The sequence below is a fragment of the Hylobates moloch genome, unplaced genomic scaffold (assembly GCF_009828535.3).
Source record: "Hylobates moloch isolate HMO894 unplaced genomic scaffold, HMol_V3 SCAFFOLD_8, whole genome shotgun sequence".
Classification (NCBI taxonomy): domain Eukaryota; kingdom Metazoa; phylum Chordata; class Mammalia; order Primates; family Hylobatidae; genus Hylobates; species Hylobates moloch.
This window is the reverse complement of record NW_026652283.1, coordinates 120,375,174-120,390,315: the sequence shown is the minus strand read 5'-3', so window position 1 is coordinate 120,390,315 and position 15,142 is coordinate 120,375,174. Positions and strand designations below refer to the sequence as shown.

The window sequence follows — 15,142 nt, the reverse complement described above, 5'->3', positions numbered from 1 at the left end:
TTAGCTGAGGTCTGTGAGAGACAGAACAGCCGGTTTTTTCTAACTTGTTAATGGCAGTCTTCATGCTGAGGACAAATTTAACAAAGTCTTACTTGATCAAGATGCTTTTTTTAAAGTGTGTGCATGAGCATGCATGTGTTGGTTTGTGTGCATCTAGAAGATAGTCTCTTGAGCAACCAGGAGGAATCACAGAAAAGAGAATTTTATCCTACCATTAGGAAATAACTCCCATCCTCTTTCAAGTCCTAATTTGTTTGTCTAGACTGCGGCATTTACCATGAATGCTAAAAAATAGGGATAGTGGGCCAGGTGTGGTGGCTCACACCTGTAATCCCAGAACTTTGGGAAGCCAAGGTGGACAAATTGCTTGAGGCCAGGAGTTCAGGACTAGCCTGGACAAGATGGTGAGATCACCAATGCTACAAAAATACCAAAAATTAGCTTGGCATGGTAGCCTACACCTGTGGTCCCAGCTACTCGGCAGACTGAGGTGGAAAGATAACTTAAGCCCAGGAGTCTGAGACCAGCCTGGGTAATACGGCAAAACCTTGTATCTACAAAAAATACAAAAACTAGGTGGGTGTGGTGGTGGGCACCTGTAGTCCTAGCTACTCTGGAGGCTGAGGTGGGAGGATCGCTTGAGCCAGGGAGGTCGAGGCTGCAGCAAGCTGAGATCACGCCACTGCACTCCAGCCTGGGTCACAATGATACCCTGTCTCAAAACCAGCCAACCAACCAACCAATTCATTCTGTTTGCCCCACAGTTTCACTCTTAAGAATGCACTGTAACAAAATAAGTAAGGATGTGTTCAATGATACAGCAAGAAGCCTGTTGGTTTCAGCACTGTTTATAACAGTAAAAAATGAAAAGCAGCCTAAATGTGCTACCTAATCAATGTGGTTAACTGTGATATACATGTATTATGGAATATCATGTGGCCATTAACATGATGTCGTAAAAACATACATATTGGCATGGATAAATACTCATACTGTTGAGTGAGCAATAGTGTCAAAACATTATTTTGTATATTTTCCTGCAATGGACTTACTATTATGTATACCCATTTGTATGCCTACATTATAATCTAGAAGTGTACACAGGAAAATTCTCAAAATTTTAACTGGTTTTAAACTAGTTAGTGCTGGGCGGTAGGATTATGATAACTTTGACCTCCTTCTGACCGTCTCATCTTATTTTTTTGTTTGTTTTTTGAGTTTTACTTTAAGTTCCAGGATACATGTGCAGAATGTGCAGGTTTGTTACATAGGTGTACATGTGCCATGGTGGTTTGCTGCACCCACCAACCCATCATCTTGATTTTAAGCCCCACATGTATTAGGTATTTGTCCTAATGCTCTCCCTCCCCTTGCCCCCAACCTTCATCTTATTTTTATTTATTTTTAAATTATATTTATTATTTGTTTATTTTTGAGATGGAGTTTTGCTCCTGTTGCCCAGTCTGGAGTGCAACGGAGCAATCTTGGGTCACTGCAATCTCCGCCTCTCGAGTTCAAGCCATTTTCCTGTCTCAGCCTCCCTAGTAACTGGGGATTACAGGTGCATGCCACCATACCTGGCTAATTTTTTTTTTTTTTTTTGGTATTTTTAGTAGAGACAGGGTTTCAACATGTTGGCCAGGCTGGTCTTGAACTCCTGACCTTAGGCCCACCTCATCCTCCTAAAGTGCTGGGATTACAGGCTTGAGCCACTGCACCCTGCCCTTTTTTTTATTTTTATTTTTTATTTTTTATTTTTCTCCAGTGATCATGTATTACTTGTGTAATTATATGCATTTTAATGCACATGCATATACAGACATCTTAGTTTGGAGATGTAACAACATATTTAAATAGATAAATTTAGATCCCCTACCTTCTGCTCAAGTTGACATAAATGTCCTCCCCATGCAGCTGGGTGGGAGCATTAGGCCCCACAAGGGTTGCAGGTTCCCTACTTTTGCAGAGAGGGAAAGAGGCACATTCTGGTAGGGACAACACATTAAGGACCCCTTGCTTCTTCCTCATTTCCTGGGTGGGATGGTCAATCACCCCAGTATGCCTGGAACTGATGGATTTCCCAGGATACAAGACTTTCAGTAGAAATAGGGAAAATCCCAGGCAAATTGGGTCCAGTTGATCCTCCTATTCCTGGCAGATTTAAAAAGAATGGTATATGCGCCTACAGGTACACAGAGCTACATTTGTGACTCGCGCTGCGGTATGTGGTTTCATGAGAAGTTACTTATGAAATCATTGCTGATTTCTGATCCTCATGGCCAGGAAAGGAGATAAAATCAGCATGGTTGAGGTCAGTTCAAAAACGAGGCCTTCCAACCCCAAAAAAAGCAGAACCCATTTCAGGAGATAACACCTTCTCTTCTCTGCATTTAACACCAGTGCATGCATTTGTTCTGTGTCTGAGCCTCTGTAAATTAAAAAAATAAAAATAAAAATAAGTGTTTTCTGAATAATTCAGGTCAAATTAGGCATTCAGTGACTCAATTTCCCACTTTCTTTACTATTAAACATTGAACTATTTAATGTCGCTGAAATTGCGTTTACTGTATTCCATTAGCCAAAGTTGTGCCCATTCTGTGCCCAAGTTGTGCCCATTCTGCTAAAGCTCTCGACATTCTTATTATCATTAAAGAGAAAGAGGAAAGGACCAGGAGTGGGGACCGGCAAACCACAGCTTGTGTGGGAAGGAAATTTGACATGTGATTCAAGTGGACGTTTGTGTAAACTGCTGGGAGATTAACAGTGAGTATCTCTCTGTGTGTTGCCCATCCACCCATTTATAAGTGGTGGAAGAGATGGCGCAGAGGGGGAACAATGCCCATTCAACAAGTGCAAGTTGTGGGCTCAGCTGGCTGCTAGTCAGTCATCCTTTGTTTGAAAGCAGCACACCTCCTATTCGCCAGCTGAGTCAGGAGCTATTCTCCTGGGTAGTTTCAGAGAATCACCTCATTGCTCACATGCACGTCATTCCCTTTGGATCATAGCATGCTGGAGGGTTTAACCAGGGAGGTGACAATGAGTGTCTCTGCAGAACAGGCCAAGCACATTCCCTGACCAGGTCATGCGGGTGAGTTAATAGATTCACTACGTGCTCTTCCTACCCTGGAGAGCAGCGTGACGTTAGTTCCTAAGCCGCAGGGTTAGCACGTACAGTCTTATGTGGTGGCCTTGGCTTTAGAGTTAGCCAGACTTCGGGCAGAGCTGTAGCTCAACCACTTCCTCAGTGTGTGATATTTGGCAAGCTATTCGCCATCGCTCAGTTTCCTCCAATAGATTAGGGAAATAACCTGGATCCCGCTTCACTCTCATCTTTCCCCTTCTTCACTGAGTTTCTCTAACCTGTGCTTCTTTGTTGCCTGTAAAACATATAGGCCAAAGGGAAAGTTGATTTTGGCATATTCCAGACCATTGGGGTCTTGCTGTGTTGCCCAGGCTGGTGTTGAACTACTGGCTTTAAGTGGGCTTCCTGCCTTGGCATCCCAAAGTGCTGGAATTATAGGTGTGAGCTACCACACCCAGCCTGGATCTCTTTCCACTGGGGAACTTAAGATTCTTCTTCCTTTTCTGAGAATGACTTGGACGCAAGGGTTTGCAAAGTATGTTCCATGGACCACTGGTGGTGCACTGTGGTCCCCTAGATGATGCAAACTTCAGAGGGAAGAAAATGCCCTATGAGGAGGAAGCAGAGAGGAGCCCCACTGGCTCTGAGTGGAGACTCTTGGCTCTACCTTCAGAACTCCACTCCTGGTCACCATCTGTGGGCCTGGAGCCCACAGATTCCAATCCTTTGTTGTTCTCCCCACCTGTTCTTCACCAGCTGCACAAAATGACGAGGTTTGGGTAGCCAGAGCGATGCCTTGGGTTTTTGTTGTTTTACACCATCAGGAAAAATAGAGGGATTAGGTGGGAGAGTCCGCTTAGCTTTTCAGTGAAGAAATGAAAGGCGTGGCAAGATGGGTTCAGGTGCATTTTGCTGGTGGGAATGGAAATAAGATTGGGAGGAGGAGGATGTGAATGTGAACAGTGAGACAGATTCCCTGAAATTACCCAAGAGAACGGCTCCTGACTCGACCGCGGGCAAAGAGGGTGTGCTACTTACAAAGCAAGGATGACGGCTGAGATGAGATCACATTTGCATTTTTTTGGATTGTCATCAGTCTCATTGTGCCATGTTTCCAATCTGCACATGTGCAGATGTGCAACCGGGAGACACAGACAGGCACCAAGAGCCAGTAATGAAAATCCCACCTTCTCCTTGTAAGCAAACCTAATCCAAGGACCCAGGACACTTGCTTGACCCAATTAAGCAAAAACTCCACTGCTTCGTCCTCCTCCTTATATGCTGTGAGAGAGGAAAGGAAGAGAGGCCGACAGAGAAGGGGTGGGTGGTGAGCTCAGGTGTGTTTTCCTGGTGGGGGGACACATTGGTGCCAACTTGTTCTGTTTGTCCAGTGTTGTAAAAGTCTTTCAAAGTTCTCACTGGTTGACCCAATCATTCTAGTTCTAGGAATCCAGCCAAAGGAAATAATCAGCAATGCAGATGAAGATCTGTGTTAAGGGTACTTAGTCTAGCTTAGTGATTATGGTAAAATATTGGAAAAAAATCTACATGACCAAAGGTGGAAAATGAAATAGAATATGCTGGAATTACCCAGTCTATAAAGATGATGTTTTAGGAGTATTCATTTTTAAATGGAAAAAGTAACACATGCACATGGCTAAAAGTTTAAATAGGACAAAAGAGAAGAAATTAGAAAGGAATCTCTCTCTGGAGTCCTCCTCTATAGGTAAAACTACGTCCTCAGTTATAGATTGTGCTTTAGAAAAGAAATAGGTGAAACAAGAAAATGGTTTCAAAGTAATGATAAGTGGAGGAAAGATGCAAGATCAAAAACAACAACAAAATAAAACAACGAACTTCCCAGTATAATTGCAATTTGAGAGGCTTGAGAGGAGAGTAAGACAGAGAAGAAATATTCCAAGCTGTTTCTGAGTGATGAAATTTGGGATAATATTTATTTTCTGTATTTTATAAACTTTTTATAGTGTGTAATATTACTTTCTAATACCTAGCATTTAAGGAGCTAGAAAATTGCATTTAAGTTCAGAATTCAGCAAGGGACACCAATGATCTTCTGAAAATATTTTTTTCCAAAAATCAAGAGTCTTTATATTTACACATATATATTCCCCTATTTTCTTTATGTGTAAGTTTAAAATAATGCTGCAAGTTAATTATTCAAGAATACCCAGAAAATGCATTTTATCTCCCTGTCGGCCCTTCTTCAGCATCTGACTTAGTCACCACATGCAAGAAAGTTAGAAAACAACACCACAAGAAAGGATTCTTGCCCAAGTGCAGTGGCTCACACCTGTAATCCAAGTACTTTGGGAGGCTGAGGCAGGTGGATCGCTTGAGGTCAGGAGTTCAAGACCAGCCTGGACAACATGGTGAAACCCTGTCTCTACTAAAAATACAAAAATTAGCTGGGGGTGGTGCATGCACCTGTACTCCCAGTTACTTGGGAGTCTGAGGCAGGAGAATCGCTTGAACCCAGGAGGCAGAGGAGGTTGCATCACAGCACTCTAGTCTGGGCGACAGAGCGAGACTCTGTCTCAAAAAAAAAAAAAAAAAAAAGAGTTCTTGCCATTATTTGGTGGTCTTTTGCTCAAATAAAAACGTTTTGCTTATTTTGCATTTCAATGTCAAACACAGAAGTCTGAACTTTGCCTTTCTATAAATGAATCCATCAGGGAAGATAAATTTGACAGTGGTTCTTAGGTCAAGGTCTAATGTTATGAGAGTTTTCAAAAGAATCCCGAGGGAAAGCATCTGTCTGGTTAGCATGTGACAGCACTTAAGAACAAATTATTCCCAGTTTCCAAAAATGTGAAGTGTACATTTGGGAGTCGAGTCAAGTTTCTGGATTTACAATAGTATTTCAGAATCCATCCATATATTTTAAAGAGACAGACATTCCTAAATGCCCTCTAAAAAGACCTGTAACAAAATTGTTAATTTTTGGATGTCGGAAAGAGCTTTCTGCACTTACACTGAAGTGTGTACATGTGTTTTTGTTGTTGTTGTTTTGAGACACGGTCTCACTCTGTCACCCAGGCTGGAGTGCAATGGTGCAATCTCGGCCCACTGCAACCTCTGCCTCCTGGGCTCAAGTGATCCTCCTACCTCAGCCTCCCAAGTAGCTAGGACTACAGGCATGTGCCACCACACCTGGCTCATTTTTGTAGTTTTTGTAGAGAAAGGGTTTCACCATGTTGCCTAGGCTGGTCTCAAACTCCTGGGCTCAAACAGTCTGCCTGGCTTGGCTTCCCAAAGTGCGGAGATTACAGGCCTGAACCACTGTGCCCCGCCTGCGTGTGTGTTTCATTGATGGGATCCCCACAGTGTGAAGGATCTTAAGTGTGAAGACCCTTATTCGGAGAGGATTTGGAGGGGTGTTGGCTTCTTGTTCTGTTGAGAATCTTCCCGTCTACACTACTGCACACATGGCCTGTGGTCAGGCTCACCTCTGAGTCTGGCCTGGAATGAGCAAATATCTTGTTTATAGCCACACACTGGTTCATTGGTTAAGTAGGTGAAGATGTCAGGAAATGAGATTTGCTCTTGTCATGGGTAAACAGATAGGGGACGTCACTGAAGATTACGGGGAATCAAATGAGCAATTGTTTTCCTTCAGTCTGTCTCACACGTATCAACGCGTAGGATGCATGGCGGCTGTGAGCTGAGAGCGCCGACAGCAGGGCGGAACCAGGGCTGTGAGCAGCGGTTTGCCGCTTGGACAAGATTCAGATTCATACTTCTTCATACCCCGAGTTCTTGAGACCTGGGATTTATATTTGTAGAGATGTGTTTTGTCTTAGTTTCCTAGGACTGCCGTAACAAAGTAACAGACCGGGTGGCTTCGTAAGACCCAGAATTGTATTGGCTTACAGTTCTGGAGACTGGAAGTCTGAGAGCAAGCTTTTGGCAGGGTTGGTTCCTTCTGAGGGCTGGGAGGGAGAATCTGTTCAGGCCTGTCTCTTGGCTTCTGGTGGTTTGCCGGGAGTCTTTGGCATTCCTTGGCTTGTGGGCACATCACTCTAATGGTTGCCTTCATGTTCACGTGCTGCTTTCCCCGTGTGAGTGTGTCTGTCTCCAAATTTCCCCTTTTTATAAGGACATCAGTCATATTAGATCAAGTCCCACCCTATTACCTCATTTTAACGTAGTCACCTTTTTAAAGACCAGGTCTCCAAATACAGCAGGGGTGTCCAAGCTTTTGACTTCCCTGGGCCACATTGGAAGAAGAAGAATTGTCTTGGGCCACACATAAAATACACGAACACTAATGAAAGCTGATTAGCTTAAAAAAAACTTAAGGTTTTAAGAAAGTTTATGAACCTGTGTTGGGCCACATTCAAAGCCATCCTGGACTGCACGTGGCCCAAGGGCCGCGGGTTGGACAAGCTTGAAGTACAGTCACTTTCTGAAGTACTGGGGGTTGAAACTTTAATATGTGAATTTTGGGGGCATGCAATTCAACCCATTACAAATGTACACACAGGTATATGCATACACCTGGATAATATTTTTGGAAGGGAAGACCTTGTCTCCAAAAAAAAAAAAAAAAACAGAAGAAAGTAAGAAAGTTTGTAAAACAGCTTAAGACTGTTTATTTATTTATTTACTTATTTATTTATTTTTGAGACGGAGTCTCACTCTGTCACCCAGGCTGGAGTGCAGTGGCACAATCTCCGCTCACTGCAACCTCTGCCTCCTGGGTTCTAGCAATTCTCCTGCCTCAGCCTCCTGAGTAGCTGGGATTACAGGCACATGCCACCATGCCCAGCTAATTTTTTTTTGTAAGTGTTTTTGGTAGAGACGGGGTTTCGCCACGTTGTCCAGGCTGGTCTCGAACTCCTGACCTCAGACGATCCACCCGCCTCAGCCTCCCAAAGTGCTGGGATTACAAGCGTGAGCCATTGTGTCTGGCCAAGACTTTAAAATAATTATTTTGTCAATGGAAGAGCTAGGTGTGAGTTCTACGGGAAGATGCCTGTGTGTTTAAAGGGTTATTTACCATTCAAAAGCAAATAAAGGAAACTTCTTTTTTATTTTATCTTTTTATTGTGGTACCCCATACACCAATCAGCTAGCTTCAACAATTACTAATAATTGTTATAAGCTAATTTTTTAATAATAACAAGGATAGTAGTGATTATTAGCAATTTAAAAGCTTTGCTGGAGAATATTATCAAATACAAATAGCAGACAAGGCATGGAGGACAATTGAAACGTTAGCTACGGTGTTTCTTGACAAGCTCCAATTTTAAAATAATAGCAAATTACAATATGAGCATGAGAATCATTGTGGACTCTCAGGACAAATCCAAGCAACCAGCAGAGTCTCCTCAAGGGGCAGAGGATCATGCCCTCATTCTCAGTGCAGACTTGGGCAGCATTCCAGAAGCCTCTCCAAGAGTTAAGCATTGATATTTGCCTCACAATCCCTCTCTCTGCAATTGCTGCAAGGGCTGAGTGTCAAACTTTTCAATCCACGTACCTCTTTGATGAGGCAAAAACCCTCCCCACCATCTGCCCCACCTGTTTGCTCTGCGCACAGGGGAGGGAGACTGGCTCTGTTCCCTCTCCTTCTCTGCGTCCTGTGTGTTGATGGATGATGAGTTTCCAGCAACCCCACTGCCCAGAACAAATATCACATCTCCTTTTCTCTCTTCTCTTCGTGCTGGTTGGGGAACATAAATGTGTTTCTCATTATTTGGTCTGTTTTACAATGTGAGTTTCAGCTGGAGTTCACTGCTTTGGGGATTACAAGGTATTTCATCTCCTATAGGCCTGGCCTTTGCCTAACACTTAACAATGGCAGTCTGTCTGAAGACAGGAAACCCTGAAGTGTTTTGCTAAATTTAAAGGCTCAGACAAATATTAAGATTGGAGAGATTTTTCCTATTTTTTTAAAAAACATAATCCTTTTATGTAGCTAGTGATTATATGTGTTATGGGGGTTGGGAGAGTCCTGAAATGGGTGGTAGGAAGGATCCAAAGATAATTAATTCTCAGCTTAAAAACCATCGTGGCGCAATGGAAAGAGAATGGGCTTTGGAGCCAAAAGGTGGGATGTGAATCCTGCGGTTTTCCTACTGGCAGTTGCAACGGCTTTACTTCTATCAGCTGCAAGATGAGGATTGTATAACCTGCTTTCTTAGGACTGGTGTGAAGACTAAATGAGATGCGGCATGAGAGCATCTGGCACGCTGTAGGGCTTCATGAGTGCTACCTCTTTGAAAACACTTTTAAATTTTAGACTCAGGGAGTACATGTGCAGGTTTGTTACACGGGTGTGTTGGGTGATGCTGGGGTTCTATTGAATAGATTGGGTTTCTATTAAACCCATCACCCAAATAGTGAACATGGCACCGAGTAGATATCTTTTCAGTCCTTCCCCTTCCCGCTACCTCTCCCTACTTGGAGTCCCTGGAGGGCTATATCTTATTCAAACCTAATTCTGTAATGGTAAGGAGTTCAGCATTGCAAATTCAAATACAGGGGCTATGACTACAGGATGCCCAAATCCATGGGAAAGGTCTTTTGTTGTCGTTGTTGTTGTTTGTTTGTTTGTTGGTTGTTTGTTTTCGAGATGGGGTCTCACTCTGAAACCCAGGCTGGAGTGCAGTAGCCTGATAATGGTTTACTGCAGCCTCAACCTCCTGGGCTCAAGCTTCCCGGGTTCAGGTGATCCTCCCACCTCAGACTCCTGAGTAGCTGGGACTACAGGCACATGCCACTATGCCCAGCTAATTTTTGTATTTTTTGTAGAAATGAGGTTTCACCATGTTGCCCAGGCTGGCCTTGAACTCCTGGGCTCAAGCCATCTGCCTGCCTTGGAATCCCAAAGTGTTAGGATTACACTGCGCTCTGCCAGGACAGATGTTTATATAATAGAAGTTTGCTCTGAGTTTAAGGATCATCTATAGGAGTGGGGGGCAAGGCACTTGGCCTTACTAGCCTCATTAAAGAAATGTTTCAGGAGCCCCCGCCGCCTAGCTGCAGGGCACTGGGTCATCTGGAATACAGAAATCATAATAATCCCCTTTGCATCATAGGCTGACTTGAGGATCAAATGAGAGAATGTCTTTGAAAGTACTTGGTAAACCTGAACCACTGTCTAAATGTATTGCTGAGGGCCTGAGGTAGAGAGGACGTTTACTTTGGGCCATTCATGAGGTTCAAGTACAAACTCTCCATCGCATGGCATTCAGTGCAGAGCAAACACATTCTATTTGGCTTTAGCATTGAATGAAAAGTCAACAGTGCCTTTTCAGTTGCTTTGCTTCCTCTCTTCTCCTTTCAAAACAAAGCCAGGTCCTCTACGAGTTTCCTGCTGAGTTTATAAAGAGATGCCGGATTACAAATCCAGCCCCGGCTCTGAGGGTCTTAGAGGCTGGGGAAGAGTATGGCATCAAAACAAGGGGTGCCTGAGGACACCTACCCTTGGTTTTTCATCAAGGGATTGGCCTTCTCTCAAGCCTTGAACCAGGGCCAAGTACCCCAGAAGCAATGCTTTCTTTCCCATGGAGATAGTCACTGGAGAGGCACCATGAAAGAACTTGGACAACGTCACTGCTAGACCGTGGAAGGTGTCACTGTGAGGATGATCAGGAGGGAGGAGCAGTGGCTTGGGGCTGACCCCGGAAGCATGGTCCAGCTGCCTGATGTTGATTGTACATTTCAGGCATGCTTTGAGAAGAGTCCTAAGTGATCCAAAATCCCGTTCTATGAAATGAAATGTCCATCTCTTTACTTCTATTGCCATCTTCTTTTTTTTTTTTTCTTTTGAGACGTGATCTCATTCTGTCACCCAGCCTGGAATTGCATGATCATGGCTCACTGCAGCCTCAAACTTTTGGGCTCAAGCAATCCTCCCACCTCAGCCTCCCAAAATGCTGGATTACGGGCGTGAGTCACTGTGCCCGGCCTCTGTTCCCATTTTCTGTCTGCCTTTCTCCTGACATTCTTCTTTTCTTCAATCTCACGCACCCATCCTGCAGATCCTAAATATTGCCTTTATGATGAGAGTCCGGGCTCTTCACTCTCTAGACGAAGCCACCTTTCCTACCCAGGTCCCAAACGAACCCATTCCCTCTCTGCCTTTACTCTTCTAGCTCTCCTGCTTTCTCTGGAGGTCCCCCTTTCTTCTCTCTTCCCATTTACACCCTCTCCATCCTTCAGGACCCTTTGTGCGTGCCTCCCCATGAAGCCTTTTGTGACTATTCAGTCCCCAGCCCTTTCTCCCCGCTCTCATATGCTACATATTTTTTATATTTTTTGTATTACTCTTTGGCCCTTCATGATTGGTCTGTTTCTTATTCACTCATTAACAGTTGAGTGTCTTTGTGCTAGGCTTTGCATTTGGTACTGGGGACCCAGTGGTAAACCAAACAAACAGGGCCTCTCTTCAGAAGTAATTTATCATTTAGGGCCAGGCGCGGTGGCTCACGCCTGTAATCCCAACACTTTGGGAGGCTGAGGCAGGTGGATCACCTGAGGATCACAGGCTGAGTTCGAGACCAGCCTGGCCAACATGGTAAAAACCGGTCTCTACTGAAAATACAAAAATTAGCCAGACACGGTGGCGTGCGCCTGTAGTCCCAGCTACTCAGGAGGCTGAGGCTAGAGAATCACTTGAACTAGGGAGGCAGAAGTTGTAGTGAGCCAATATTGTGCCACTGCACTTCAGCCTAGGTGACAGAGTGACACTCTGTCAAAAAAAAAAAAAGAGTAATTTATCATTTAGTAGGCAGTTAAGAGACTTTTTTAAAAGAAAGAAAAGAAGAAAGAAGAAAAGACATAACTAAGCACTATATACATCATAAAGAATGTGGATTTTATCCTGAAAGCAATAAAAACCATTGCAGAAGTTTACATTTTTTTTAATTAAAAAAATGCATAACAACCCAAATGCCCATCAATCAAAGAGTGGATAAAGAAATTATAGTATATATATATATACCATGGAATACTACTCAGCCACAAAAAGAAATGCAATAATGGCATTTGCAGCAACCTGGGTGGAATTGGAGACCATTATTCTAAGTGAAGTAACTCAGGAATGGAAAAGCAAACATTGTATGTTCTCACTCCTAAATGGGAGCTAAGCCATGAGGATGCTAAGACATGAGAATGATTCAATGGGCTGGGCACGGTGCTGGGATTACAGGCGTGAGCCACCACACCCGGCCACAATTTGGTAAGTTTTAACATCTGTATATACCCATAAAACCATCACCACAATATGATGAGCCTATCCATCCACCAACAAAGAGTTCTTGTGCTCCCTTCTTCCTTCTCCCCAAGTAAGAATTGAACTCCAGTGCTACTGATTAGTTCAACTTTTTCAGAATTTTGTAGAAATCATCATACAGGGCCAGGCACAGTGGCTCATGCCTGTAATCCCAGCACTTAGGGAGTCAGGAGGTTTGCTTGAGCCCAGGAGTTCAAGACCAGCCTGGACAATATAGTGGGACCTTGTCTCTACAAAAAAATTAAAAATTAGCCAGGTGTGGTGGTGCATGCCTGTGATCCCAACTACTCAGGAGACTGAGGTGGAAGAATCAGTTGAGCCTGGGAGGTCAAGGCAGCAATGAGCTGTGATGGTATCATTGCAATCCAGCCAGGGCAACAGAGCAGGACACTCTCTAAAAAAAAAAAAAAAAAAACCCCAACCAAATAAATAAATAATTGTACACTATATACTCTTTTTCATGTGGCTTTCATGCTCTTTACTACTGAAGAGCATTTCATTGTATGATACAGCAGTTTATCCATTTACCTGTCAGTGGACCTTTGGGGTTGTTTCTACTTTTTGGTTATTATGAATAATGCCGCAGTCTTTGCTAACGGTATTGGTATGGACACATGCTTTCATTTCTTTTGGGTAGACAACTGTGAGTGGAATTGGTGAGTCATGTGGCAAACTACTAGTTCTGTTGAACCTCAGGGCCATAATTCTGTTCATGTCAGCTCATTGTAGAACCGCATCAATGAAGACCAAGATGATAAAGAAGAAAAATTGCAGCTAACATTTACTGCACATTTACTACAAGCCAAGCATTGCATTATGAAGTTGAAGTGCATTATTCATTAACCCCTTCACTAATTCCTCTGAAATAGGTACTGTGAATACCTTCATTTAAAATGAGGAAGCTTAGTCTTTTCAAAGTTAAGTAACTTGCCTTAGGTTTCTTAACATCTGGCGAAAAGGATAGAACTCAAACCTAGGTCTTTCTGACCCTGCAGTTTGTGTTTCTGTCCATGGTGTAAGTGAATGAGTCAATGTATGCTAAAGTCAAGACTCTTATCTTCTGTTTTGCCTTCTTTCAGCATGGACAGAAGCACATTAGTCTAGTCACAGGTGCAATTGAGGGGCATTCTGATTAGCTGAGATGCTGGTTTCATTTTGCTTTACTGTTAGTCTAAGAATCTAAGGAAAATATAATGTGCAAGATACATTTGGCAATCATTTTATAGATTTTGTTAAAACTCCATAGGAATCCTTTATAAAGTTGTCTAATCTAAAATATATGACTATATTTAAGATGCATTTGTTTGCTTGGTTTAGATGGTAGTTTTTTACAGGGCTTCATCCATCGAAACACAATAAATGGAAATTGTAGAATCCTGAGAATTTGTAATATTTGGAGGCAGAATGACATAGCATAGAGAACATGAGTTTGCAGGTAAAAGAGACTTGGATTGAATATTCGGTCTCATGTTTCACAATGGAAAAACTATTGAAACCTCATTTTCTCCTTGGTAGAATGAAGATAGTAATGGGCCTATTTAAAGGGTGGTTGTAAGGATTAAAGAAGATGACAGACTTGTTACCCGTTGACACATTAGATTCTTGGTGAGGGTCAGGTTCTAGTTCATTTTTCTAGTCCCCCCCCCAACCTTTTTTTTTTTTTTTTTTAAAGGGATCACACCTTTTTAACCTGGCTTAAAATCTAAATCCCTTCCTGCTAGGAGTTGGTGATCCTTCCCAAACCGTATGCAAAATTTAGTATGTTTGTACATGTTCATTTTGTGAGAAAATATCCCTGTGTATTAGTCCCTTTTCAAACTGTTATAAAGAACTACCTGAGACTGGGTAGTTTATGAAGAAAAGAGGTTTAATTGACTCACAGTTCCGCATGGCTGGGGTGGCCTCAGGAAACTTACATTTTTGGCAGAAGGAGAAGGGGAAGCGAGGCACGTGGCAAGATGCAGGGGAAGTGCCACACTTTTAAACCATCAGGTCTCGTGAGAACTCACTATCACGAGAACAGCCTGGGGGAAACCACCCCCATGATCCAATCACCTCCCACCAGGCACCTCCCCATGGGAATTACAATTCCAGATGAGATTTGGGTGGAGACGCAGAGCCAAATCATATCACCCTGGCTGTCATCAGATTTCAAAGAAATCCGTGATTCAAAGGCAATTTAGAACCATTGGGAGATTGTTTTTCATTCATTCAACAGTATTTACTGAATATCCACTACGGGTCAAGTGTTTTGCTCAGACAAACTGTGTCCCCGATTTTCAGGAAGGTACAGCCTAGAGTGGTGAATAAAAGTATGACCTGTTTTGTGAATCTGTGTGTTATCACGCTATTGTCAGGCTGGTGCAAAAGTAATGGAGGCTTTTGCCATTGAAAGTAATTACTTTTCACCAACTTCATGCTTACATGTATGGAGATGACACATGAGAGAAAAAGGTGAGTACATGGAATAAAAAGTAGAAGAGTCCAGGCAGTAGAGTGGACAGGAACAGGCATCAAGAAAATAAACCTTCCTGACTTTGACTTACAGCCAGCTGCTGTATTAAGGTGTAGGATTGTGTAGGTTCTGCCCCACAGAAGTGCCGGCCAAGGGGTGAATGGAGAGAGTTGGGGTGGGGAGGTGATGAGATGCAGCTTGAGCTCCCTTCACCAAGCTGGGGGCCCTCAAGACTCTACCTATCTGGAGAGAGTAACTTTTTCTAATATGCTCCAAGGTACTATAAGAGGCTGCCAGCCCAGTGTATTGCTGCTACACAGAGAGTCAGATTTTCCTTTACGAG

At 43.2% G+C, this 15,142-nt stretch overlaps 1 protein-coding gene across 1 annotated transcript in view; it reads left to right on the top strand.

The window, feature by feature from the left end:
• The window catches only part of ERI1 (exoribonuclease 1), a 100,354-nt gene extending 87,155 nt beyond the window's left edge, over positions 1 to 13,199 (top strand). The window contains exons 7-8 of the mRNA XM_032162503.2: positions 2,654 to 2,763; positions 12,982 to 13,199. Of these exons, the coding sequence (XP_032018394.1) occupies positions 2,654 to 2,761 (108 nt within the window). The 3' untranslated portion in view covers positions 2,762 to 2,763; positions 12,982 to 13,199. The remainder of the gene's footprint in view (positions 1 to 2,653; positions 2,764 to 12,981) is intronic.
• The last annotated feature ends 1,943 nt before the right edge of the window (positions 13,200 to 15,142 follow it).